The 27,102-nt window shown below is 36.2% G+C and overlaps 1 protein-coding gene across 2 annotated transcripts; it reads right to left on the reverse strand.

Annotated features, from left to right (window-relative positions):
* Positions 1-332: 332 nt before the first annotated feature.
* CCT6B (chaperonin containing TCP1 subunit 6B) lies at positions 333-27,102 on the reverse strand. 2 transcript variants are annotated; one of them, XM_057715722.1, is made up of 14 exons: positions 26,916-27,102; positions 25,223-25,286; positions 24,518-24,652; positions 21,311-21,484; positions 19,447-19,550; positions 15,222-15,332; positions 14,762-14,921; positions 12,588-12,670; positions 12,139-12,235; positions 11,704-11,851; positions 5,367-5,500; positions 3,440-3,542; positions 1,043-1,115; positions 333-522 (listed from the first exon to the last, which is right to left on the reverse strand). In XM_057715722.1, exons 1-14 carry the CDS (start codon positions 27,050-27,052, stop codon positions 450-452), a joined length of 1,596 nt encoding a protein of 531 aa, XP_057571705.1. In that variant the 5' UTR covers positions 27,053-27,102; the 3' UTR covers positions 333-449. The 2 variants fall into 2 exon arrangements, 1 of the variants encoding a protein (XP_057571705.1); XR_009049995.1 differs by lacking the exon at positions 3,440-3,542.

The raw sequence follows: 27,102 nt of genomic DNA on the forward strand, positions 1-27,102 counted from the left end.
CAAGAGTTACCTCATTAGCATACAAAAAAGAACTCATTACAGAGATTTTAAGGGTCTCAGAATCTCCTATGTCAGGAACCAGGGACCAAGACTAAATATTATAATAAAAAATGTTCCTATCACCCCTATTACTCAGGAAATTACAAAGCTTTTAGCAAATCTTGTGCCAGGAACTGGGGATAAAGACCAAATACATATTTCTTATTAAATCATAATATCACACACACAATAAAGGGTAGGGAGTTAGAACTCCTAAGGGAAAATAGTTTCATTATTATTTCTTTACTGTGTTCTTTATACCTTAATGAAATACTTATGAGACTTCTAAGATCAACAAATATAAACTACATTTATTGTGTAAAAATTAAGAATGGCTCAGGCTCTATAATGGGAGTTGGATGTAAGATGCGCTAAATCTCAGCTTCTAGGAGAGCTGATTTTGAACTCAATCACCCTTTGAGAGAAGACATACCAGCTCGCATAATTTCATCAACCAGGAGAATGTTGGTGGCAATCACTGTGCTGAGGGAAAAGATGACAGGGTGAGTAAAGCTTACCAACCCACTCTTATCTTTCCCCCCAGCAACCTTCAGCTACTAAAGGCACTTTGTTCTGCAATGATGTTGGTATGAGATAAGACAAAGCTATTATAAATACAAACATCACCCTTTGTATTATAATTCAAACTCCTTTGCTGATAAAGTGGAAGCCTAATTTTATATTCCAGCAAAACTGAGCTCATTTTTAGCACATCATTTGATTTTTTTTTCCCACTATGCATGTGGTACTATTTCAGTAAACTTCCTTCTTTCCCTTCCCCCTCAAATAAACAGTAAGATTAACATTTCCCTTAACATATACTGCTAGAACTGAAATGTCAAAGGGACTGTAAAATGACAGAAGCTAGTCTTAATAACTGGATACCATGCCTTATCATACACTTAACCATTTTTCCACTGCAGCATGGCAAAAATAATATAAAAATCTTAATGTTATCAATTATGTCCCTAAAAGTATTTTCTTTTTATTAATACAAACTTACCAAGAGTGAAGAAGTTGTTTTTTCACACAATAATTATCCCAAACTCCTGCATCTGCTGCTACCATTGGCTCACCTGTAAAGTAAAAACAAACTATTTCAATACTACAATCATGTTAATATTGGCTGTATAGTCTAACAATATTTAATATACCACCAAAACTACTATTGTCAGGGTCACCAATGACCTCCATGATGTCAAACCCAAAGGTCACTTCTAAGCCCTCATCCATCAGCAGCACTTAACACAGCTGATCACACCCTTCCGACCGCTTCTCCACTTGTCTTCCAGGACACCACACTTACCTGTTTTTTTTCTTTTGCACTAGCGGCTCCTTTTTTTTTTTTTTTTAATTTATTATTTTTTTGGGGGTACACCAAGTTCAATCATCTGTTTTTATACACATATTCCCATATTCCCTCCCTCCCTCAACTCCTCCCCCACCCTCCCTCGAGTCCCCCCCACCCTCCCCGTCCCAGTCCTCTAAGGCATCTTCCATCCTCGAGTTGAACTCCCTTTGTTACACAACAACTTCCCACTGGCTATCTATTTTACAGTTGGTAGTATATATATGTTTGTGCTACTCTCTTGCTTCGTCTCAGCTTCCCCTTCACTCCCCGCCCCCCCCCCAAACCTCGAGTTCTCCAGTCCATTCTCTGCATCTGTGTCCTTGTTCTTGTCACTGAGTTCATCAGCACCATTTTTAGATTCCGTATATGTGAGTTAGCATACAATATTTGTCTTTCTCTTTCTGACTTACTTCACTCTGTATGACAGACTAACACTAATGGCTCCTTTTCTGTCTACTTTGCTGGTTCTTCTCTTCCTCCTGAGCTCTTAATGTTGGAGTACCCAAAGGCTCAGTCCTGGATTCTTCTCTTCTCTCTCTACATTCACTCCCTAAGTGATCTCATCCAATCTTCTGGCTGTAAAACATATACACTCTGATATCTCTCAAATTTTTATCTCCAAGCTAGAGCACTTTCCTGAGCTTCAGACTTGTACATTCAACTGTCTGTTTTAAAGTCTACAGATACTTCAAACTTAACTTTGCCAAAACTCAGTGCTGACCTCCTGCCACTACAACCTGCTCTACCCACAGTCTTCTAAAATGCAGTTATTATTAGGCAATTCTAATGGCAATTCCTTTCAGTTGTTCAGTTGACTCCTCTCCACAAAGTAGCAAGAGTGATCCTTTTAAACATATTTAGACCATGTCACACCTCTGTTCAAAACTGCTCCCTATTCCACTGCAGAAAAAGTCAAACTCTATACACTGGCCCACATGCCCTCATATGATCTGAACTTCTATTACTTCTCTCATCTCCCTCCTCCTCAAAAACATCAGACTTGGCTTCTTCACTGGCTTTCCCTCTACCTAGGACATTCCTTCCCTAGCTCCCACATGGCTAACTTCCTAACTTTCTTTGATTTTGTGCAACAGACATTCTCAGTGAGGCCTACTCTGACCACCCTCTTTAAATTGAAACCCCCTCCTCACAATCCTGTGCTAGCATTCACAATCATCCTTATACTGTTCCTTTATTTTTTTCACAAAATTTATTGCCTTTCAGAATGTTAAAGGAGGGACTTGCCTGGTGGCGCAGTGGTTAAGAATTCGCCTGTCAGTGCAGGGAACATGGGTTCGATCCCTGGTCCAGGAAGATCCCACATGCCGAGAAGCAACTATGCCCATGGGCCACAACTACTGAGCCTGCATTCTAGAGCCCATGAGCCACAACTACTGAAGCCCACACGCCTAGAGCCTGTGCTCTGCAACAAGAGAGGCCACTGCAATGAGACATCTGTGCACCATAACGAAGAGTAGCCCCTGTTCACCACAACTAGAGAAAGCCCACATGCAGCAACGAAGACCCAATGCAGCCAATAAATAAATTAAAAATATATATATATACACATACACACACACATACACAGGCACACATATATATATAAAAAATGTTAAAGGAACTTATTTATTAAGGTTATTATTTACTGCCTATCTTTCCGTGCTACAATAGAAGCTCACAAGGGCAGGGACTTTTGTCTGTTTTGTTCTGTGTGAATCCCAAGTCAAATAACATGCACTCAATAAATAATTATTTCTTAAATGAATGAATATTTGCTCTTAAGAAGTTCAAAAGTAAACCAAAGGCACCCAAAATTTAAATATAAAAGTCATCCAAACCTCCACCCCCTGACTATAAGTTCTGGGTCTCTGTAGTATAACTTTTTTTTTTTTTTTTTTGGCAGCACTGTGAGGCTTGTGGGATCTTAGTTCCCCAAGCAGGAATTGATCCCGGGCCCTCGGGAGTGAGGGCATGGAGTCCTAACCACTGGACTGCCAGGGAATTTCCTCTTTTTTCATTAAGCAGCTAATTTTTTCTTCACTTTCTTACCTGTATTCAAATCTATGCCAACAGGTTGTTTTAATTCTGAATGCTCAGCCTGTACTTTTACTAGTGTTTCCTGGAGGTCATAACCAGAATTCTGAGCGAGAACCTTTAGGAATAAAAATAATAATAAATACATGCATGGAATGCCTTCATATGTATTTGAATATCAGATATTAAAAATAAGGCATTGCTCTCCAGTCTTGTGAAAACACATCCATAATAGAGTAATCATCTTCTTTTGAAGAATTCCATTCATAATCTAAATCAAATAATTTTGTGTAGCTAGTAATTTTTATATTTACTTAAACATTTTCCCTATATATATCACACTAAATTCTGAAGAATACATTAGAGTTTCCCTACCCCCAACTCTGCTACATTAGTTCCCCTCTGTTAGGGAACCCTAGACTGAAACCACCCACCCTGGTCAGGCACAAAAATAACCGCTTGCATAAGTTGTCTCAGGACAGGAGGTCCTGATAAGGAACACAGAACTGACAAGCTGCCTCCAAAACCAACCAGAAGAATTTGGGAGAGACCAAAAAGAGGGAGGAGACACCAGCCCATAATATGTCCTGACAACCTCCCAGAAACCCTCATGCTGGAATCCATCTTGACTGAGAGATGTGTGCGTCCACCAGGAAGGGCCCTACGTCAGACCAAATACGGGCATGAGCAAGATGACTGGCTAGAGACAACCCGGAAACTAATCCCAACACCATAAAACCCATGAATGCAAGCCACATGGCAGAGCAGTTCTCCTGGGTTCCCTTACCCTGCTACTCTCTGCTCCAGCACCCCTTTCTTTTCCCTTGTCAGTACATGTGTCTCCTTGGACATTTCCGAGTGTTAGACAAGGGCCCTTGAAGGTGTTCCCTCTCCGGTAACACCTTGCAAAAGATTTTTTTTTTAGTGGAAGGAAGCAGAATGGTATTCTTGTTTGCTCAGTCCCTCTAGCTGCACGTTTTCCAGTTTTTCCTGGACACTTGCTAAAGGAAACCTGACTATTTGCAGCATATCTGTGCCCCTCATTCACACGAGAAGACTCATGACCTGTGGCAGCAGGGATGGAGATACCTGCACTCCAAGCGAGGTTTATTTCCAAGTGGTCCTAAATCAACAGCTGATGAGTGAAAAGGTACCACCAAATGTCTACCAGATTTACCAGTGTGTGTCAACTACAGGATGATTACTTACTGACTTTGCCTCTTCAGGGGAAGAAAAAAATGGATATCTAATTCACAAAAATTCAACAAATTATGAATAATTTTAAAGCAATTATCAAAGAGACTTTGCATTGTTTGTAATGCATTGTTAACTAGCATTAACTAGCATTGTTAGTAATGTTTTAATTCATGATAATAATATATTTGAAATAGTTTTCTGTATTTCCATGTAGTTCATAACCAGATTAAGGCAAAGGAAAAAAATGGTAGTTTTCTGTCCTTCTGTTGATACATGGAAAAAAACTGGTTTCTCTCCTTTTCTAGGAATTATAATGACAATGACAAATGCAAGCTAGTATTTGGAGTGCTAAACAGCCTGACATTCTCACTTCCCGTACTTTAAAGTGCTAATACTTTGGATACCACCAACAAAATAAAGGTCTTCTCAAAATCTAATTAAATTTTACTTTCTACCCTTCTTCATCATGATTAATCATGAACCATTTTTGAGGGAAATTTTTGGAGTTACTTCAACTTTTGGAGCTCAGAGATGGAAGCAAAGTGGTAATTTAGCCATTTCATGAAACTCCCACAAGAATTCAGAGCTGCTTTAGCCATATAATATCTCAGACAAAACTGTGTGGGGAAATACAAATTAAATACTTGTCTTTCTAAGTCTGCTGTTATACATAACATGGGCAATTTAAAATTAATTAGACACCGTATGTCTAACCAGTTGTTCTTTGGCCATTAGGTAGTTGTACCTTAGGGACAATGAGTAGAGCCTCAGCAAAAGCCTGGACTCCAAGACGAGTTCTTCCTTTTATACGGTGCTTGTATGTAACGAGAGCTTCAGCTATTGCCACTTCAACTGCACCCGCTCCTGGAACCACACAACCTATTGGAGGAAAAAAAAAATGACTGGCAAGACATACCACACAGAAGAAACAGAGGAAAAAGCAACTAGCTCTTCATGTTCTATCATCTTGCCTGCATCTAAATGTATTTAAATATATATAGAAATAAAATAAGTTGCACAGCTCAGTGATCACTCAGATGTCTTATGAGACATCTTGAAGTTATACACCATTAAATAATTAAGCACAGTACAGACAACAGCTGGCTACAAACAGTTTATTTCATTGTTTATAAGAGTATACATTTCTTTCACCTTCATCCTTCTCCTTTATGACTATATTCGAAAGGTAGTTATTTATAATTTATGGTGGCAGGTAATTAATATAACATCTGATTTGAAAAAATGTTAGGTCAACATAATTTAGCCATAACTTTTGGTATGGAATTCTCAGGACTCAAGGAAGTGTTAGCTTTCTGTACTGAAGCAGAACCCAAAAAGTCTGAGAAAAAAATAATTAAGTGCTCTTATTATTCTAAGGCAAAAGCTCTGGTTAAACACAACAATTTTCACATCAGGAGATGACTCTTATACCTGCTGGTATGGTTCTATAAAATGTATTACTCTTATTTGAATCAGTAAACTTGGTTTGAAATCACCCATCTTTAAAACAAAACAACACAAAAAGAATCTCTCCTTTCATTCCACATCATTTTTTAATTACTATCCCCTTTCTCTGCTTCTCTGTACAACATAACTGCTCAAGAGAGTTGTCTACCCACAAGGTAATTACATCCTCACCTCCCATTCACTTTTTAAAAGTTCCTTGTTAAATACTGAATATATACAAAAGAATATTTACATGTATAACATATAAAGAATAAATGTACCCATGTACCTACCAGCTTAAGAAACAGCTTAAGAAACAGAACATTACCAGTAGCTTTGAAAACCTCCCTGATCCCATTCTCCTGTGAAAACACAACATACCAAAATGTGTGGGATGCTAAAGCAGTACCTGAAGAGAAATTTATATCACTAAACACCCATACTAGAAAAGCAGAAAGTTCTCAAGCTGACAACCTCAGCTTCCACCTTAAGAAACTAGGAAAGGAAGAGCAAATGGAATTTAATGTAAGCAGAGTAAAGAAAACAGTTAAGATCAGAGTGGAAATCAATGAAATAAAAATGACCCATGTAAGAAATGAAAACAGTGTAGAAATCTGTCACTACAGATTCTACCTATATTAAAGGATAAATGAACAACTTTATTCCAATGAATCTGAAAACTAAGATCAGGGATTGGCAAACTTTCTGCAAAAGGCCAGAAAATAAATATTTTAGGCTCTGTGGACCACACCATCTCTTTTGCAACTATTCCATTCTGCTAGCATAGCACAAAGCCACAGACGATACACAAACGAATGGCAGTAGCTGTGTTCCAATATAACTTTATTTACCAAAAATAGACAGCAGACCAGATTTAGCTCATGGGCAGTAGGATCTTACCTTAGATGAAGTAGACAAATTTCTTGAAAGACACAAAGTACTAAAGCTCACTCAAGAAAAATACAACCTGAATGATCCTGTATCTATGAAAGAGACTGAATTTATAGTTTAAAATCTTCACATGAAGAAAAGTCTAGGTATAGAAAGCTTTACTGGTGAATTCCACCAAACACTTAAGGAAAAACTAACACCAATTCTATACAGGAATTCAACACTTTTAGAGAATTAAAGAGGAAAGAATACTTTCCAACTCATTTTATGAGGCCAGCATTATTCTAAAAGCAAAAAAGATAAAGGCATTACAAATACACACACAAACACACACACACACATATATATACACACAGACCAATATCTCATGAATGTAGATGCAACAATTCTTAACAGAATTACAGCAAATTAAATCCAACAATATATTAACAAAAAATAATAGGCACAGCAAGCAGAATTATTCAAAGAGCCTAAACATGAAGAAACTCAAGTGTCCATCAATAGATGGATGGATAAATAAAATGTGGTATCTACATACAGTGGAATATTACTCAGCCTTAAAAAGGAAGGAAACTCTGAAACTTGCTACAACATGGATGCATCCTGAAGACATCATGCTAAGTGAAATAAGCCAGTCATAAAAGGACAAATACTGTATGATTCCATTCCTATCAAGTACATAGAGTAGTCAGATTCATAAAGACAGATGTAGAATTGTGGTTTCCAGGGCCTGGGAGGAGAAAAGAATGAAGAGTTATTGTTTAACAGGTATAGAGTTTCAGTTTTGTAAGATGAAAAATGTTTGTGATGGATGGTGGTAAAGGTTGCACAACATGAATGTACTTACTGCCACTGAACTGTACATGTAATGGTTTAAATGACCAAAAAAATCCAAAATTAAAAAAAAAACAATCTTTTAATAACTTTTAAAACTTTAATCCAATCTTGAAAAGATAATACATCATAACTAAGTAGTGTTTATCCCAAGAATGATTTGAAGATCAATGTAATTTAGTACATTAAGAAACTAAGAGAAAAAAAAACCATATGATCACCTCAATAGATACAAAAAAAGCATTTGACAAAATCCAACATCTATTCTTGATAACGATTCTCAGCAATAGAAGAGAACTTCCGCAATCTGATAGTGGATGTCTATGAAAAACCTACAGCTAATATCACGCATAGTAGAAAAAGACTGAATGTTTTCCCCTTAAGATCAGGAACAAGGGATTTCCTAGGTGGTGCAGTGGTTAAGAATTCGCCTGTCAATGCAGGGGACATGGGTTCAATCCCTGGTGCAGGAAGATCCCACATACTGCAGAGCAACTAAGCCCATGCACCACAACTATTGAGCTCATGTGCCACAACTACTGAAGCCCATGCATCTAGAGCCTGTGCTCCGAAACAAGAGAAGCCACAATAATAAGGAGCCCGTGCACCATGAAGAGTAGTTCCCGCTTACCACAACTAGACAAAGCCCATGTGCAGCAACGAAGACCCAACACAGCCAATAAATAAATAAATAACTTAAAAAAAAAAAAAGATCAGGAACAAGAAAAGGATGCCTACTCTCACCACTTCTATTCAATATCATATTGAAGGTTTTAGCCAACGAAATAAGGGGCAAAAAGAAATAAAAGATATCCAGCTTGGAAAGAAAAAGTCTCCATTAGGAAGACAACATTATCATTTACACAGAAAATTCAATGAAATGAATAAGAAAGCTACTAAAACAAATAAGTGAGTTTAGCAAGGTTGCAGAATTCAAGATCAACATACAAAAATAAACTGTATTTCTAATATGTTAACAACAATCAGAAATTGAAATCTTAAAAATACTACATACAGTAGGATCAAAATACACGAAACACATAAGGATAAATCTGAAAAAAAAAAAAAGATGTGAAATATGTAGTATACTCACATACTAAAAAGTATAAAATATTGCTGAGATAGATTCAAGAAGGCCCAAATAAACAGAAAGATGTACCATGACTCAGTATTGTTAAAATATTAATTATTCCCAAATGTATCCATATATTCAGTGAAATTCCAGCCAAAATCCCAGAAGTCTTTTGGTAGAAATTGACAAGCTGATTCTAAAACTGATATGAAATGCAAAGGATTTAAAATAACCAAAATAACTTGAAAAAGAACAAAATGGGAGGATTAACACTACAGATTTCAAGACATTATAAAGTTACTATAAACAAGGTAGTATGACATTAACATTAAGATAAACAAAGCAATCAATGAAATAAAGAACCCAGAAACAGAACCATACAAATACGGGAGAACTAACTGATTTTCAACAAAAATGCAAAGACAATTCAGTGAAAGGATAGTCTTTTCATCAAATGGAGCTGAAACAATTTGATACCTCTACACAAAAAAAGAACTTAGATCTATACTTTGCAGCATATACAAAAATTAACCTACATAGACCTAAATATAAAACCTAAGCCTATAGCACTAGTAAAAGAAAACATAGAGACGGGGATACCAAATTGTACACTCTAAATACACGCAGTTTATTGTATGTTAACTGTATCTCAATAAAAGTTCTTAAAAAATAATAACAAAAATTAAAAAAAAAAGAAAATTAAAAAAAAGAAAACATAAAAGAAAAATTTTGTGACCCTGGGGTAGGTAATGATTTTTTAGATACCACCCAAAAGCATAATCCATGAAAGAAAAAAAAACTGAAAAATTATACTTCATCAAAATTAAGAATTTCTCTTTGAAAGGCATTGTTAAGAGATTAATAGAATAAACTACAGAGTAGCAAAATATATTTGCAGATCATCTATCTGAACAGATATTTGTATCCAGAATACACAAAGGACTCTCAAACTCAACAATAAGAAAACAAACACCCAATTTTTAAAAGCACAAAAGATTTGAACAGAAACTTCACCAAAGATATGTGGATAGCAAATAAGCACATGAAAAGATGCTCACCATCAACGATCACTAAGAAAATGCAAATTAAAATCAAAATTTAGTTTTTTAAAGTTTAGCATGACTAAAATTATGACTCACTATACCCAGTACTGGTGAGGATGTTCATTATATTTACTGAGGGGACAGTTTCATGGCTGCACTCTTTAAATGTGTGTAGTAGTTCATTATATGTCAATTATACCTTGATAAATTTTTTCTTAAAAAAAATTAAGAGGTTGAAGTGATATAAAAAATATTCCATTTTTCTTTGTATTCTAAATTCTAAGAATCAGGTTGAACTACCAAAGCCTTCATGCCCGAATCATACACGTTTATCTTCTTGAAAAAAATGCTACTAGATTTTATCAAAAGTTACTACAAGAAGGAGGGTCTTATATCAAGCCCCATATTTTTTCAATTTAGGAACTGCTGTGTTTTCTCCTTTTCAATAATGAAATCTATATAGCTGATTGTATCCCTTTATGTTCTGGCAGCTTAAATACTATACTATTATGTTTGCCACATTCACACACTTTTTTCCTGGGTTCTAATTTTCCATTTCAGCTTCTATTTTACCATTATTTCACATCTATGTTTTTGCTTATCAGACAAATCTAATGTATTGTTTATAGAGTATATTACTCTATTTTTTGAGATACATTTCACATACCATAAAATTCAGTCTTTTAAAGTGTACTTTTAATATATTCACATGATTGTGCAACTATCACCACTAATTCCAGAACATTTCCCTCAAAATACCCTGTACCCATTAGCAATCATTCTCTTTTTCCCCTTCCCCCAGCCCCTGGCAACCACCAATCTACCTTTTGTCTGTATGGCTTTGCTTTTCCTGGATTCATGTAAATGGAATCATACAACATATGGCCTTTTGTGCCTAGATTCTTTTACCTAACCTAATGCTTTCAAGGTTATCCATGTTGTAGCATATATCAGTATTTATTCCTTTATAATACTCCATTATATGAATATACCACATTTTGTTTATTCATCAGCTAATGGATATTTGGATTGTTTCCAGTGGTTGGCTGCTATGAAATTCATGTATAAGTTTTTTGTGTAGACACGTTTTTACCTCACTTGTATAAACACCTAAGAGTTGATTTGCTGGTCACAGAGTAACTCAGTGTTTAACCTTTTGAAGAACTGCCTGTTTTCCAACAGTTCCCACCAGAAACATATGAGGGTTCCAATTTCTCCACATTTTTGCCAACATTTATTATTGCCCAGCTTTTTTATTATAGCTATCCTAACAGCTGTGAAACAATGGTTTTGATTTCCATTTCCCTAATGAATAATGCCGTTGAGCATCTTTTCATGTGCTTATTATTCTCATTTAAACATGTGCATTTTTATTGAATTATCTACCCTAACTCCCTTTAGAAGGAGGTTGGCAAGAAATTATCAATAAATAATAAATGCTAATATTCTTTTCTAATCTTTCTTAAAATTACACTGCACTGAGGAAATGGAATGGGTTCTAATCTGTAAAAGCCTTGTCATGGTTTTAAAAATAAATTTCTAAAAATAAAAAATGATACTACAATATTAAATTAAGGGTTTTTTCATTTAATAAACAGAAGTTAATTAAAAAGGCAGCATACTATTAAGAATATTCCAAAGGAGAAAACTTCACAATCCAAACTATAAACTGTCCAAAGTGAAATGAGAGAACAGTAAGCATTCATATCTTTTAAAATACTATGTATACCATGATGGATGTATTACTACTTTAAAAAATACATGAGGTTCATATCTATCACAAAAAAAGAGCTTACCATCTTCAATGGCATTTTTGATGGCACGAAGTCCATCTCTAACAGCATCCTTGATTTGTGTGAGAGTATGCTTATTTGGTCCCTTAACCAACAATGTGACAGAGCGAGGGTTAACACAGTCCTCAATAAAAGTGTATTTTTCCTCACCCTAAAGGATAATACAAGAAGATATAACTTTAATATGTAATGTCATTATTATGACATCTAGTTTATAATATTACAATCCAATCTTCATGTAAATTTTTCTTATCAAGCGTAACTAAATATGCGTTAAAAACAGTTAAGTTATATTTGCACTCTCAAAAAACATTTAGGTAAATAAATTGTAAAATCTATCCTGTGGCTTCTTAAAATATAAAATGTGAATTAAAAGGTTTAGTATTTAAAAAAAAGTTTACTGTTCAATTTATAACCATTGCCCGCAGAAATACTCACTAATGTACACTCATGTACAACACCAGCATGTCCCAAGCAATCTATACTGAGGTCTTCAAGAGAATTCACAGCTACTCCACCACAAGCAAGAGAGAGTCTGAAATTATATACATGGCACCATAGCTTTGGTTATGGAAAACATACAGACTAATTTCTTAAAGGTGAAAAGATAATCTAACACAGAAGACTGCATTTTCACTGTATTGTATTGTTTTTCAAATCTGTTTTAAGATGAAAACCTTCTGAGGTTCTGATGAGAAAAAAGTTCTGAGGTGGGTTAACAATCTTGATTTTTAACAGTTCCATTATTTACTGAAACTACAAACAAAATTTGGAATTTGTATGCTACTATCTTGCTCAACAACATTTATGTATAAGCTAAAAGGAATATACATGGGATAATTTCATCTGTCAAAAAATTTAGGATTCATAATTATCTGCAGGCTTACCTTTCCATATTTCTTCTTTTTGCTCTACGAAGAGCTACTATGCCATGTTTTGCAAGAGCATCTAAGGAAAATGGATCAATTCCCTATAATCAAATTAGCATAAAAGTTATAAGCAGGTTTTAAGCCAGCAGTTCTCAAACTTTTTGGTCTCAGCACTGCATCACAACCTTAAAAATTATTAAGAACCCAAAGAGCTTTCATTTATGTGAGCTGTATGTATAATATTTATCATGTTATAAAGTAAAATTGACATTTTTGAAATATTTATTAATCCATTAAAAATAACAACAAACTCATTTGTTAACATAACACTTTTAATGAATATTATAATTTCCTAAAACCAAAAATATACAGTGAGAGTAGTGGCACTGTTTTACATTTTTGCAAATCTTTTTAATGTCTATCAACAGAAAACAGCTGGATTCTCATAGCTGCATCTGCGTTCAATTTGGTGTGATACGTTGTTTTGGTTAAAGTATATGAAGAAAATCTGGCCTCCACAGATATGTACTGGAAAAGGGAGGAATATCTTAATTGCCTTTTCAGATAAATGTGGATATTATTGTTTGATACTATACCAAAACTCAACAAGTGATAGTTTCTTAAAGGTTAATTTCAAAGTGGAAGATGAAGTCATATCAATGAACTTTTCTTACTCCCTCACATTCAAATCTATTTGTCTATCTTGCATTTTGAATGGATTATTGATTTTGTTAAATCATGCACTTTTTTTAGTCATATAGAAAATATTCACTAAGTTAAGCCAGAGCTTCCGAATGTTGACATACTTCATGGCTATACAACACCAGAAATATCACATTTGCTAATCATCACTAATATTATCAGAAAAGTCTTTTAAGTAGTGGAAAGCTGTCAAGCTGACAGTGGCAGATACAAGTTTTCCAAAATTCTAATTTTTGTTTGAAAGCACAAATGCTATCATTGCCAACACATACTGTCTGTTGTTTCCTTAAAGTGGCAGGACTGTTTCATTCATTTTGAAGAAAAACCTACCAAATACCCATGTCTAAATAACCATTCTGTCAGCCATTCTTTCAAGTAAAAATGGCATTCTATGAAAAAAGTGGCTACTTTAGCTTGCAACTCAATTACACGAGAGCTTTCCTTCAAGACCCTTATGTTGATATGCGGCAGAAGTATTTTGTACATACTTCACATTTTGTGACACAAAATTATAACAGGATGCATCCACTTCTGGGTATATTTCCAGAAAAAAATAAAAACACTAAGTCAAAAAGATACATGCACCCAATGTTCATAGCAACACTATTTACAATAGCCAAGACATGGAAGCAACCCAAGTACCCATCAACAGATGAATGGATAAAGACGTGATATATGTATACAATGGAATATTACTCAGCCATAAAAAAACAATGAAATACTGCCATTTGCAGCAACCTAGATGGATGAACCTAGAGAATATTATGCTTAGTGAAATAAGTCAGACAAAGACAAAAACTATATGATATCATTTATATTGTGGAATCTAAAAATTTATACAAATGAATGTATATGCAAAACAGAAACAGACTCACAGATACAGAAAACAAACTTGTAGTTACCAAAGAGAAAAGGGAAGGCAGGGAGGGACAAATTAGGGGTATGGGATTGACAGATATAAACTATGTACAAAATAGATAAGCGACAAGGATATACTGTATAGCACAGGGAGTTATACCCATTATCTTGTAATAAACTAAAATGGAGTATAATCTGCAAAAATCACTATGTTGTACACCTGAAACTATCACAATATTGTAAACCAACTATCCTTTAACTAAAAAAAATAAAATAAAGTATGCAAATTTAAGGATCAAAATTTAATAAAATTATTACATTTTGACACTTCATCAAGAAATTCTTAAATGAAACTGCCCTTTTTGTGTGGGGGGTAATGTGGCAATAAAGTATACAATGACTAGTACAGTTTGGTGTTACTGCTTTGATCTGTACTAAGGTACCAGAAGTTTTAGCTATCATTATTTTTGCATCATCATTGCAGATGTGAACACAATATAAAAGGCATTATTATTAATATTATGAAAATAGTTTTGACCTCACAGACCCCCTGAAATGGGGTCCACAAACCACACCTGGCAAAACACTGAAGAACATTTACAAACAGTGAAAATCTAAACTTTCTTTCTCACCTTTTGATTAATGACAACAAATCCTTTATTGGAGTGAGCACAGACTTTGTCTCTCAGATCTATTATTTTTTGTACTCTATCATCAATAAATTTTCTTTCAGCTTTTACCAATTTCTCTTTCTCTTCTGCAGTCTTATAAAAGAAACCAGAGCTCACCTCTCTAAGATTAATAAAAACAAGTGAGTAAAGACAAGGCAGGGGAAGAAGGAAAGGTAGAAAGTTTATACTAAATATTTGGGATGTAAGAAAGGGATTAAAAAACACTTTTAGAAAAAAACAATTTCAGGGACTTCCCTGGTGGCACAGTGGTTAAGAATCCACCTGCCAAGGAAAGAAGAGTAGCCCCTGCTTGTCACAGCTAGAGAAAGCCTGAGCGAAGCCACAAAGACCCAATACAGTCAAAAACAAAATTAAAACAAAAAAAAATTCAAAGGATACAAAGAAGAAATGACATACGTACATTTTTTCATATTCTAGTGATACATTACAAGTAAGGATAAATGCATCTTCTACTCGCTTCTTCATATCTGGATGACGGGCACCATGATCCAAAACTAATCCTCTGATCAACCTATTAAAAATATGTAATGTTTCTTACTCTGAATATACATTCTAAAATTTGGTATAAAATTAAAATTATACTCTTAAAGTTGTTACAGAACTGCCAGGGCAGTTATTACTCATTGTTACACATTGTTTCCTTATACCAACTTTAAGCCTAACACATAATTAGTAAAATTAGGAAAGAGAATCTATTTTAGCACAGTTATGATTGTGAAGTCACAATGAAAAGTCAACCCAGAACTATTCTTTAAATTATGTGGCTCAAACATGTGACACAGCTAATCAAGCAATGAAAGGTAGGCACATAATGAGTTTCTTAGGAACATCTGCTCAAAATAATTACATGGAAAATTAAAAACTGTTAACCTAAATGTCCAACAATAGGGCATTGTTCAGCAAGTAATGACTCAACTATGTGCTAGTCATGAAAACCATGTAATAACATGGAAAAATATTTACAGGGGTAGCTAATAACCAGAGAATGACAAATTACATATAAAGCATGATTATAACAATTCTTTTAAAAAATAAGCACCTTGCATAACAAAGGGAGATCAACTCAATGATGGGTGATGTCTTAGAGGGCCAGGACAGGGAGGGTGGGAAGGAGTCACGGGAGGGAGGGGATATGGGGATATATGTATAAATACAGCTGATTCACTTTGATGTCCCTCAAAAGCTGGTACAAGAGTGTAAAGCAATTATATTCCAATAAAGAGCTAAAAAATAAATTAATTAATTAAAAAAAAATAAGCACCTTGGCACTGAAAAGGAAAAATGGAAGAAAACTAAGAGTAGGGTTATGCTTGGATGGTAGAAATAGAGATAATTTGGGTTGGAGGTGCTTTTTTCCTGTTTTCCAAATGATCTTTCAGGAGAAAATATGTTTTATAACTTTAAAAAAATTCATTTATACCCAATTAGGAAATGCATTTCTACTTATGAATCTTTCATAATCAATATTTGTTATACATTAATGTAAAGAAATAATTTTTAAAATAAACATAACTATAGGGAATTTTTCAAAATTTTCATCTAACTAGATCACCCTAACTCCTAACTGAATGTGAAGATATTTTATTTAGGAAGAAAAAAACAAACTACATGTTCAATATTCTTCACTCTTCAAGTCTCCTTCACTCTTCCCCTTCTTCTCACTGTCAGCAAATGATCTTGCTTCTTTGAGAACATAAAAATGCTGTCCCATCACTACTTCTACCAATCCACCTGCACTTGAACCTGAACCTCCTATGACTAGGAATGAACTGCCCATGCTCCTCTCTAAGGTTAAGCCCTCCGCCTGTGTACTGTATTCCATTTCCCCTCTCCACTCCTGCAACTGTCCCCTCTTCCCCCACATAAACTGTTCCTGCCCACATGAGCATTCTCATCAGGGTACAAACTTGTCATAGTAATTCCCATCTTTAGAACAAAAATTCTTCTCCTTCAACACCATCCCCATATTCCCTTCTAGCTACTGCCCCACTTCTCTGCTCCCCTTTAGAGCTACACTTTTCTGAGTTGTGTACATTTGCATCCTCACTTCTTCCTTAACCATTCTCTCTTGAGCTCACCTTCAATCTGACTTTCACCCTCACCCCCTTTTTGAATCAACTTTCATTAAAGCCACCAAAAAACTAAACGTTCTCCAAATCTAATGGTCAATTCTCAGTTCACAACTTGCTCAAACTGTCAACAGCATATGACAGAGCAGATTATTCTCTCCTTCTTGAAACACTTTCTTCTCTTATCTTCTGGGGCACTACTCTCTTTTGGCTTTCCTCCTATCTCACTGGCCACCCCTTTTCAGTCTTCTTTGTTCAGTCCTCCTCACCTTCTCAATTTCTAAACATTGGAGTTTTCAGGGCTCAATCTTTAAACTTCCTCCTTTCTCTATCTATATCACTCCCCAGATGATCTTATTAACTCTCATAGGGACTTCCCTGGTGATCCAGTAGTTAAGACTCTGCGCTCCCAATGGAGGGGACACGGGTTCAATCCCTGGTCGGGGAACTAAGATCCTGCATGCTACACAGTGCAGCCAAAAAAATAAAAAATAATAAGAATTCTCATATCTTTAAGTCATTCATACACTGATGACTCCCAAATATATATTTCCAGTCCAGACCATGATCCTGAACTCCTAACACCTCTCTCCAAATCCTTACTCAACATCACCACACGGACATCTAATAGGCATTTAAAACATAACGTTCCCCAAAATAAACTCTTGGTTTATTTCCCCAAACCTGCTCCTCCCAGTCTTCTCCATCCCAAGAAATGGCATCTCTGCTTTTCCAGCTGCTCATGCAAAAACCCAAGAGACATCCTTGAGTCCTCTGTTTCCGTCACATTCTATGCGGAACCATCACAAATCCCATTGCTCCTTCTTTCTAAGTATACCCTGATCCAAATCTGTTTCTGTTTCTCATCTGTATTACAACAGATTCCTAACTGGTCTCCTGCTTCTGCCCTTGCACCTCCCACCCTGCTCCACAGTGTACTCTCCACACAACAACCACAGAGATCCTTCTTAAGTATAAACCAAGTACTTACTGCCTTCAGCCATGGTAAGGTAACGTGGACCAACCCTACTACCAAAAACAACTAAAAATGCTGGATTAAAAAGAAAACAAAACAAAAAACCTTAAAAACACTGGAGAGCCATAAAACAGTAAAGAGCTATAGAAGTTTTCTTTTCAAAACTGAAAACAAAACAGGGACTCCAAGGGGTAAGTAAAGAACTGCAGGCACTCACCCTAAAGCCATCTGACAATTTAGGCCAATCTAAACTTTGACCATATGATGAGAGGGGGACAGATAAAAGCTCAAGGCTCATCTAAAGTAGAGAGTATAACAAAAGACCCTCTTCACGTTAAGCTGCAACCTCAAAGTTGCATACTCAGGGTACAAACTAGCAGCCCTCACATACACTTGCAGTTAGAATTTGCAACAACTGGATATTCCAAAAAAATCTCAAGCTGTGGATTTAAAGAAGTCCCTGGGCTCTTTGCAGCAGTAAATTCAAATCCTCTATGCAGAAAGGCAGCTTCAGCCTAGGTCTCAAATTATTTCTACAAATACTTTTCTTTACACATCGAATGGCACACATTGGAAACAAAGTACAAAGAGTGAGAACCAACAAAATACAATAAACACCAGAAACAGATAAGATAAAACTTTAAATACTGTAATTATCAAACATGAACTATATGTTTAAAGAAATGAAAGGTTAAGTTTGAAAAGATCTGCAGGGAACAGGAAACCATAAAAAGTGAGAAGGCAGATTTAAGAACAAACCAAATAAATGAAACTATTTATAGATGAAATATAACATCTGATTTGGCTTCAAAATAATCCAGGTTTGGGACAGGGGGAAGGAAAGAAGAGTATACAGGGGGGATATAAGGTAAAAATAAGACTGGCCATATACTGAAAATTGATGAAGATGAGTGCCAGATAAGTGAGAGCTCGTTCATTATTCTATCGCACTTTTATATATGTTTAGAATTTTCCATAATAAAATGTTTAAAATGAGTTAAGTCCAAAATCAACAAGGTGCTACTCACTCTGAGTACATACATACTCAGACAGTGTTAATTGTCTTACCTCTCTGACCTCATCTTCTACTACTTTTTCCTCTTCCTATGCTCCAGGCACATGAACACCCTAGCACGCTTCTGCCTCGGGGCTTTTTCCACTGTTATTCCCTCTGCTTAGAACACTCTTCTTCCAGATATTCACATGACTAGTGCCCTTATTTCTTCAGAGACCTCTTTAGCTCTCTAGTTTACTTTCTCATCACAATGATCTTCCCTGACTACCCTAAAATCTCACACATGCTCACATACACAGCTGCTCTAGCCTCTTCACAGCACCCATCAGCATTATTTGTTCACTATCTCTATCAACCAGAAATGTAAGATTCCTAAAGAAAGAAATTCTGTTTCGTTTACTCTTCATTCCTATCACCTAAAACAATGACTGCTTCTGGTAAGTATCCAATTAATATATGCTGAATGAATAGACAGTGTTGAATAAAAGTAACTAATGAAATTAATGAAAGAATATCTGAATATAACCAAGTATTCTAGAATCTACCCACTGTTAATGTCATTTACTTTGTATCTGTTTCTGATTTATGCTTCATCTCCATGATTTCTACCATGAAGAGATCAATAGGATAACCCGGTCTTCTAACAGCCAAAACAGAATCCACCACAGCCTGGAAGAGAAATGAATGAGAACAATAATTATTTGGTCTACTAAAAGAAACCACTGGCCCTAGTAATCTATCACCAGACTAAGCAGATAAAGTGCTTCAGGCTCCAAAACACAGGGCAAGGCCAAAACATGCCACTTTGTCACGGACACAAATGATAACCAATGCCAATGGATACTTCAGAGTCTACAGGAACTTCAGAGATTATCAGGTCCAAACCCCTTGTTTTACAGAAAAGGAAACTAAGATAAGACTTTAAGAAGTTATGGTCTTAAAACAAGGTCTAACAGGTAGTAGTGGAGTCAGGACTAGAAATCAGGTCTCTAACTGCCAAGCCTACTATACCACTACTCAAACTTTTCCACCAAAGGACATCTTAATGGAAAAGAAGAAAATATAATCTAAGGGAAAAGTTCAAATTTGCTGGCTAGTCTAACAACATGAAATTTTTAAGTCTTATGTTTTACCATGAAACTTTTGCAAGTCATGCCATAATATATGTTTTTTTTGTTTTTTGTTTTAATTTTCATTGGAGTACAGCTGATTTACAATGTTGTGTTAGTTATACATGTTTGTTTAATAATGCTCCTCCCCCACTGTAAAGTAAAATTGACACTCCAGAAAGACATGTCTCATTTATTCTGCCAAATATCCCCAGGGATATACAATTTGAGAAGCACAGCACAACACAGCCTATTGCTTAGCTCAGAAAGTAACATGAAAATAACTGACTACAGAAATAAGTGCTACAGTATAACCATCCTCAAATATAAATAAAGCAATAAAAAACCCTATATCTTAGTAAAGTTTACTGAGGTAACATGATTTTTGGTTTTGATGCCTAATGGGGAATAATGACAAACACTGGAAAGTGAGAGTATTAGTATTCCTATAGCTCCAAAAGAGAATGGGGGCCCTAACCAGATAGTTTGAAGATTCTGGGCCACATGATATATGTACCGTAACAGCAGAAAATACAGCAGAGTCTGTATTTAGACTGCTCAGCAAGAAAATGTCTCAATTTCTTAATCTGATTTCCCAAGTAGTTTTTCCTATTGGTAAGGAGAATTGACCAGAAACAACTCAGGTGTTTCAGCCCATTTGATATTTATCTATCTCAAAGTAAATTAGTAAGATAGAATTCAGACTTCTATGTCAATGTCTTGTGAATTTGGTTGTTATGAATTCATCACTCCTGATAAATTAATATACTCAAGTTTCAAAAATTGCAAAGCTGAGGAACAATGATAATATCATCAAACTATAGCTACCTGATAAAAGCCTTCCTAAAATATCCAACCTTATTCTGATATATATATTCTACCTTTAGAAGTAAACAAGTATACCTTTCCCAGATGTGAATGTTATCTATCAGATCAAGCATGTTCACTAAAGTGGTAACCTTAATTACAAGGCACAATGCCAAAACAACCTCCCCAACCTCACATAATAAATATGGACTTCTAGGTTTAGGAGACCAGTACATCACACCAAAGGCTTCCACAGGGGGTGATCCATAGGCAGTCGAGCCCCTCCCAACTTTCAAGTTAACTTAAAAGAAGGCTTAAGATGACACTTGAAAAATTACACATACTGTTCTGGCCAATCAAATCTACTCTATAAATAAACCTATAAACGTCTGTCTTCTATATTCTGTTGTATGATCAAAAGAACCACATGCCATAGTTGATTATCTTATAGGAAAAAGAAAAATATCCCCATGCGTTAGGCTGTAATCATTCTGCAAAAGTTTAACCACATACCTCTGTTAACACATCAGCCAGCTGAGGATGAACTTTAGTTTGTAGAGATGTTCTCGCCACATCTAAGAGGATTTCTCTTTTCATCTCTTTTTTAATTTTAATTTGTTCCAAAACTTCAAGTGCCTTTATTTTTGCAACTTCAAATCCTTCAGCTATTATTCTAGGGTGAAGGCCCTAATACATCAACATAAAACTATAAAGTAAGTTAACCAAAGTAAAAGCAACCATCCTTTCCCATTAATAGGTATGTCCAAGAAAGTTGATTACCCACATCAATGCCACTAAATATAAGTGTATGTAATTTGTAATCTTTCAGTGCTTCATTTTTAAAACAATCTCAAACTTACAGAAAAGTTGTTTATAATTTACAACAGTACCAAAAAACTACAAAAGTTCCTTTACTTTTGAAAACTATAACACACTGTCATGTAGCACTCTTCTGAATGAGCACAAAAGAAAAGACTCCTTGTAATGTAGAGGAAAAGAACCAGCACTGTTTGGAGAAAATGAGATAGGCAGCATCTTCACCAAATGTTCAAAGTTAACATCATAGAATGGGACAAACACACACCATGGGCCTCCAGATATGCTGCATTAAGACCACTACCCCATTTCCACAGCATTTCTGCCAGAGGTTCATAACCTGAGTCTGATCATAAAGAAACAGACAAATCCAAACTGAGGGACTTTCTTCAAAAAAAAAAAAAAAAAAAAAAACCTATACTCTAAAAGTAGCAATGTCAGCAATGTCATGAAACACAAAAGATGGCTCAGGAACGATTCCAGCTTAAAGAAGACTAAAGGGATATGACAACTGAATATGATACATGAGCCTAAGTTTTCTTCTGCTATAAAGGGCAGTATTGGGACAAGTGATGAACTTGAATAAAACCTGCAAATTAGATAATAGTACTGCATCAATGTGTTAATATGCATATTAATTTCCTGTTTTGATCACTATACTGTGGTTATATATGAGAATTCCCTGGTTTTAAGAAACATACACCGAAATATTTACATCATGTCTGCAACTTATTCTTATACCATTCGAAAAAAATATGATATTACTATACATGTACATTCCATATATATTTATGAAAGACAGAGAAATGTTATTCTTTGGAATATTCTTGCAACTTTTCTGTAGGTCTGACATTTATAACAAAAATTTTTTTTTGAAAAAACACTATTGTTTATTCTGAAAAATAATACATAAACTTATTGAAAGCTGAAACTAGTTCTAATTTATTCCCTTCCACCATTCCTTTATGTCAGTCCTAAAATAACCTTCAAAAGTTGACATTTATTGAGCATTTGTGCCAGGCACTATTCTAAGGGCTTTACATGTATTATTTTAGTCTTCTCAACACTATGAAGTGAGTGTTATTATCATTCCTGTTTCACAGATGAGGAAATTTAGGCTTAAAGGCGTAGGTCCCCAGGCTAGTAAGAGCCAGAACCAGGATTTAAACCAACAAGGCCTGACACCACAGCCTGTGTTGTTAACCATCTTCATAACACTTCCTCAGCCTGGAACCTCACAACTTCTCACCCAGACTACTAGGAAAACCTTCAGTCTTGACTCCCTTAAAATTGTCCCCCAAATATTTAAAATACCAATCTGACCATATCACTCATTAATATGTTAACATGAATATTCTTCTTGGTTGGTATACTACATGCCAATTCACTACTGTCCGCCATCACTTTAAACTCCACCAACACCACACTGCTCATAGCTCTGCACACACACCAGGTTGCTTCTTTTCTCTGTGCCTTTGCTCACGTTGTTCCTTCTGCCTGGAATGCCATTCTCCTTACCCCTCACTCTTTCATCAGGTTCACTCCACACCCTTCACTCTTTCATCAAGCTCACTCCTTCTCATCCTAAAGATTCAGCCCAGGCCTATTTCCTCCAGAAAGTGCTTCCTGACTACCTCAGGCTCGTTTACGATAGCCCTCCCTCCTCAGTGTTTCTATCTCACCCTGTGCCTAGCTCTATCACTGCACTGCCACACAGTTTCATAACGATGTCAGTGTCTGTCAGCATCTCCCCCTTCCCTAACTTCTTTCTTCCTAGCCCAACCCTAATTTTAAGCATCTCTCTTCCTCAGTGCTTCAGAGGAATCTGACCCTACCCCTAGCTCAAGGGGTGGATTCTCATCAGACTAAGTCAATGTCCAAAAAAACTGTCATTGGTTTGGGATGGACATAAGACCAATGTTGGCCCAATCACATAAAGGAAGGACTTTTATTCTATGGCTAGGTGAATGGTTTTCTCTTGCCCTCTCCTGCTGAGCGTTAGTAAGGGGAGCAAGTATCCCTGATTTCTTCTGACAGTCTTTCATTCAGAATGGGAATAAGCCCATGATGAAACAGTGTTACAAGTGGAAGAGCTATGAGATAGAAAGGACCTGGGTACTTGATGACTGAATGAATTTTTTCATCAACTAACCCTAGAGGCCTGCTTTATTGCTATATTTTCTGTTATGGGAGACAATTTTTTTATTGTTCAAATGACTTTTAGTTAAGTTGCTACTGCTTACAGCCAAAAGCAACCTGAGATAAGTTGCAGGTACTGAATTAATAGACAATTCCCAATACTAAATGAAAAACAAAGAAGTGATCCTTTTTGCACTTTGACCAGGTAACACTGCTAAAATGGTCCTTGAAAGAGCAAAAATTCAACTACTTAATTAGAAAAGACAGATAAGTAATGCAAAGAAAACAATATAAATTGAACAAAGGCACAGAGGCAGAAATGTATGTAATGATTTCACAGGCCAGTGAACGAAGGAGTCTGGCTAGAGTAGACTGTTTATAAAGGGAAATGAAACTAGAAAGGTAGGTAAATTCACAATGCAGAAAACCGTCAATAATTTTTCTCTAGTTATTTTTAAAAGGTGCATAATTTGGTTTCAACTTTATCAGTGATATTTTCTTTCTTAGGCCATTAGTCATGGGTACATGGCTAATTTTTTAAGTTTTATATATCTCAAATATTTCATTCTTTAAAAAGGTATATAATTTCAATAAAAGGCATTATTTTAGCCAAACATTTCATTTCCATTTATAATTGTCCAAAAATATCTTGATAAAAATTAAATTCTGCCCTCTAAAATTAAACCATTTTACTAGCAAAAAATAAATAACTTTTTACTCAAAATGAAGTACCATGTGAATGTGCACTCTATGAAATTCTAATACCTCAGAAATGTAAAGATCAGCTTGTTTTAATAACTCTCCAATAATTAGAACATTTGAAGTAGTACCATCTCCTGTAATGTCATCCTGGGCTGTTGCTACTTTTGCTATCAAGGAAGCTGTTGGGTGCTGAATTTGCTGAAAAAAGTAAGCAATAGATTAAAAAAAGAGAGAGACTGAGATAAAGAAATAGTCCACCAAAAACAAGATAACCTAAGGGTCAACAGTAAAATTAAGAAATGAAATAAGCTTCATTGTATAAGTTCACAAGTTTTGCATTATCATACATAATAAATGTCAAAACCAAAAGTTAAAAACTGAGAACTAATGAGGTTTGAACATTTTATAAAAAAGTCTCTGTTCAGAATGCACTGACATTTCCAAAAATTAGATTAAATCCTTCAATCCTGAAGATGAATATATGTACTAAACTTGCAAAGAATTTTTTCCCCATGATTACAAAGAACATAATGTATTGCCTTTAAAAGATGTAACTAATTGGGAAGTATCCCCAAGCTATTATTTGTACTATCAAAGATTTGAAAACAGCCAATAGACTTTTTCCCCCTAAGGTTTAATCCAACAAGCATATCTCATGACTGCAGTATTTAGCTAACAGCCTTGGTTTAAGGATATACAAACTGTACTATGTTCTCAGTTAAGGCTTTTTAAGGTTTATTAAGTTAGCCTCAGCTAACATCAGCTCACCATCTCACGGAGCAATACATTGCCATCTTTGGTGAGTTTGATGTCTCCTGCACCAGAAACAAGCCTGTTCAGAAAACAGTGGTTATAAACTTAATATAGCAAGAGCCAAACAAGACACTTCCAGGGTTTGCCACTCCATTATCCTTCATATAAGTAACTGGGTGTGGAAAACTTCCATTATACCATGGGGGACACCACAGTAACTACCACCATTTGCAACCCACAGAATCAGTTCTCCCCAGACGGACTGCTATGGCAATTTCATTCCAAAGGGAGCATTTACAAGGTTTAGAATAGTTGATGAGTTATGAACAATGGTGTGGTACCTGGAAGAGTACCTGGAAGTCTACAAACCACTTCCTGCAGGTTCCTTATTTTTGTGAAATGTTACCATTCATTTACTCAACTAATTTTTTCCCTCATCGCTCACGTTTATTAGATCAGGTTCTGTCAATTCTACAACCTAAATGTCTCTTGAATCTACCCGCTCCTCTCCATTTCCACTGTCATCAACATCTCTAGCCTGGACTACTCAGCATCCTGATATCTCTGAATCTGAATCTACCCTACACACTGCATTTATCTTTCTAAAAGGCAATGTGATTCAGTCAGTTCCCTGATCAAAAATCCTTCCATGATTTTCACGTTCTCCATCACCTTCAAGGTAAAATCCAGACTATTTAGCAATTAAATAGTTTACCTTTCCCAACCTGGGTAATGTCTGTTTTTTTCTACCTCTTCTACCAAATGAGATCTTGTGGGCAAATCCTGTGGTTCACTTAATACATCATGTTTGTTTTTGTTTCTGTTGGATTTATGCTGTTGGGCTTTCTTGTTCCTGAAGTTACTCTATCTAGAAGGCCTTAACTCCCTCCTCCAACTGGAGAGCTCTAATTTGTTTTTCAAGACTAATGAAAAATCCTGTTGTTTGAGAAGCTTTTCCTTCTCCCTTCTGCCATCAGTTATTAGTCCCTTCCCTCAGTATAATGATGTATATAATTAGCACATTCATTTCTACCAGAACTCCTCAAGAACAGAAACCGTATCTTAGTCATCTCTGTGTTCCCAGTATCCCAGTTAGTACATAATCAGTGCCCTCTTTTACCGTTAATTACTTTGCTCGCTCCTCTGAGACTGTACCTCTCTCCTCTTACACCTCTTTGCCCTCACTAGTCTCTTTCCCTCACTCTCTTCTAAAGATAATAACGGTCCTAAATACATATATGCTGGAAGAATGAATAGACAGATATGATGAACCGTAGGCACAGAGCGTTCAACTTGCCTAGGGACTCACAGCTAAAGCGGGACTTGAATTTAAACCCAAGCCTGCCAGGCTCCAAAACCCGTGCCCTCTCAGCCACAACACACTGCCAAGCAGAACCCAAATTCCTAAAGAGCAGGGGAGCTAGATGGCTTATGTTTCATATTAGACACTAGATGCACGGACTGTATAATTGCATATGAGCCTTAACAAGAAGTTGGGGGGCAGGGAGGGGGCTCTTTCCTTGAGGAGCATTTCTCCTCCGCCCCTACAGGGCTAGAGATGAGCTCGGGGCAGGAGCGGGAACGAGGGAAAGCAGGCCCAAAGTGCGCCCACATCGCTCCAAACTCTTTGCGGAACGTCTGCCTCACAGCGCGCCCCGACACCCAGCAAACCCCGACGCCCTAACCGCCGCTCCAACCGCCCTCTCACATTTTCATGGTGCCCTTAGGACCCAAGTTGGTCCGCAGCACATCCTGCAGCCCCCGAGCGGCGCATATATTGACGGCCAAGGCCGCCTGGGCCCGCGCCACCTCAGCCTTGGAGTTTATGGCCTTTATCGCTGCCATCGCCAGACGGCCAAGGACCGACGCAGCCAGCAAACGCGGCCTGGGACGCG

The sequence above is a fragment of the Hippopotamus amphibius genome, chromosome 17 (genome assembly GCF_030028045.1).
Source record: "Hippopotamus amphibius kiboko isolate mHipAmp2 chromosome 17, mHipAmp2.hap2, whole genome shotgun sequence".
Classification (NCBI taxonomy): domain Eukaryota; kingdom Metazoa; phylum Chordata; class Mammalia; order Artiodactyla; family Hippopotamidae; genus Hippopotamus; species Hippopotamus amphibius.

Coding starts and splice junctions, on each gene's coding strand:
- CCT6B (XM_057715722.1), bottom strand. CDS start 27,052: ATGGCAGCGATAAAGGCCATAAACTCCAAGGCTGAGGTGGCGCGGGCC. Junction 19,551..21,310: donor TGGCTGATGTGTTAACAGAG/GTATGTGGTTAA, acceptor TTTCTCTTCCAG/GCTGTGGTGGATTCTGTTTT. Junction 12,236..12,587: donor AAAAGAAGAAATATGGAAAG/GTAAGCCTGCAG, acceptor ATATAATTTCAG/ACTCTCTCTTGCTTGTGGTG.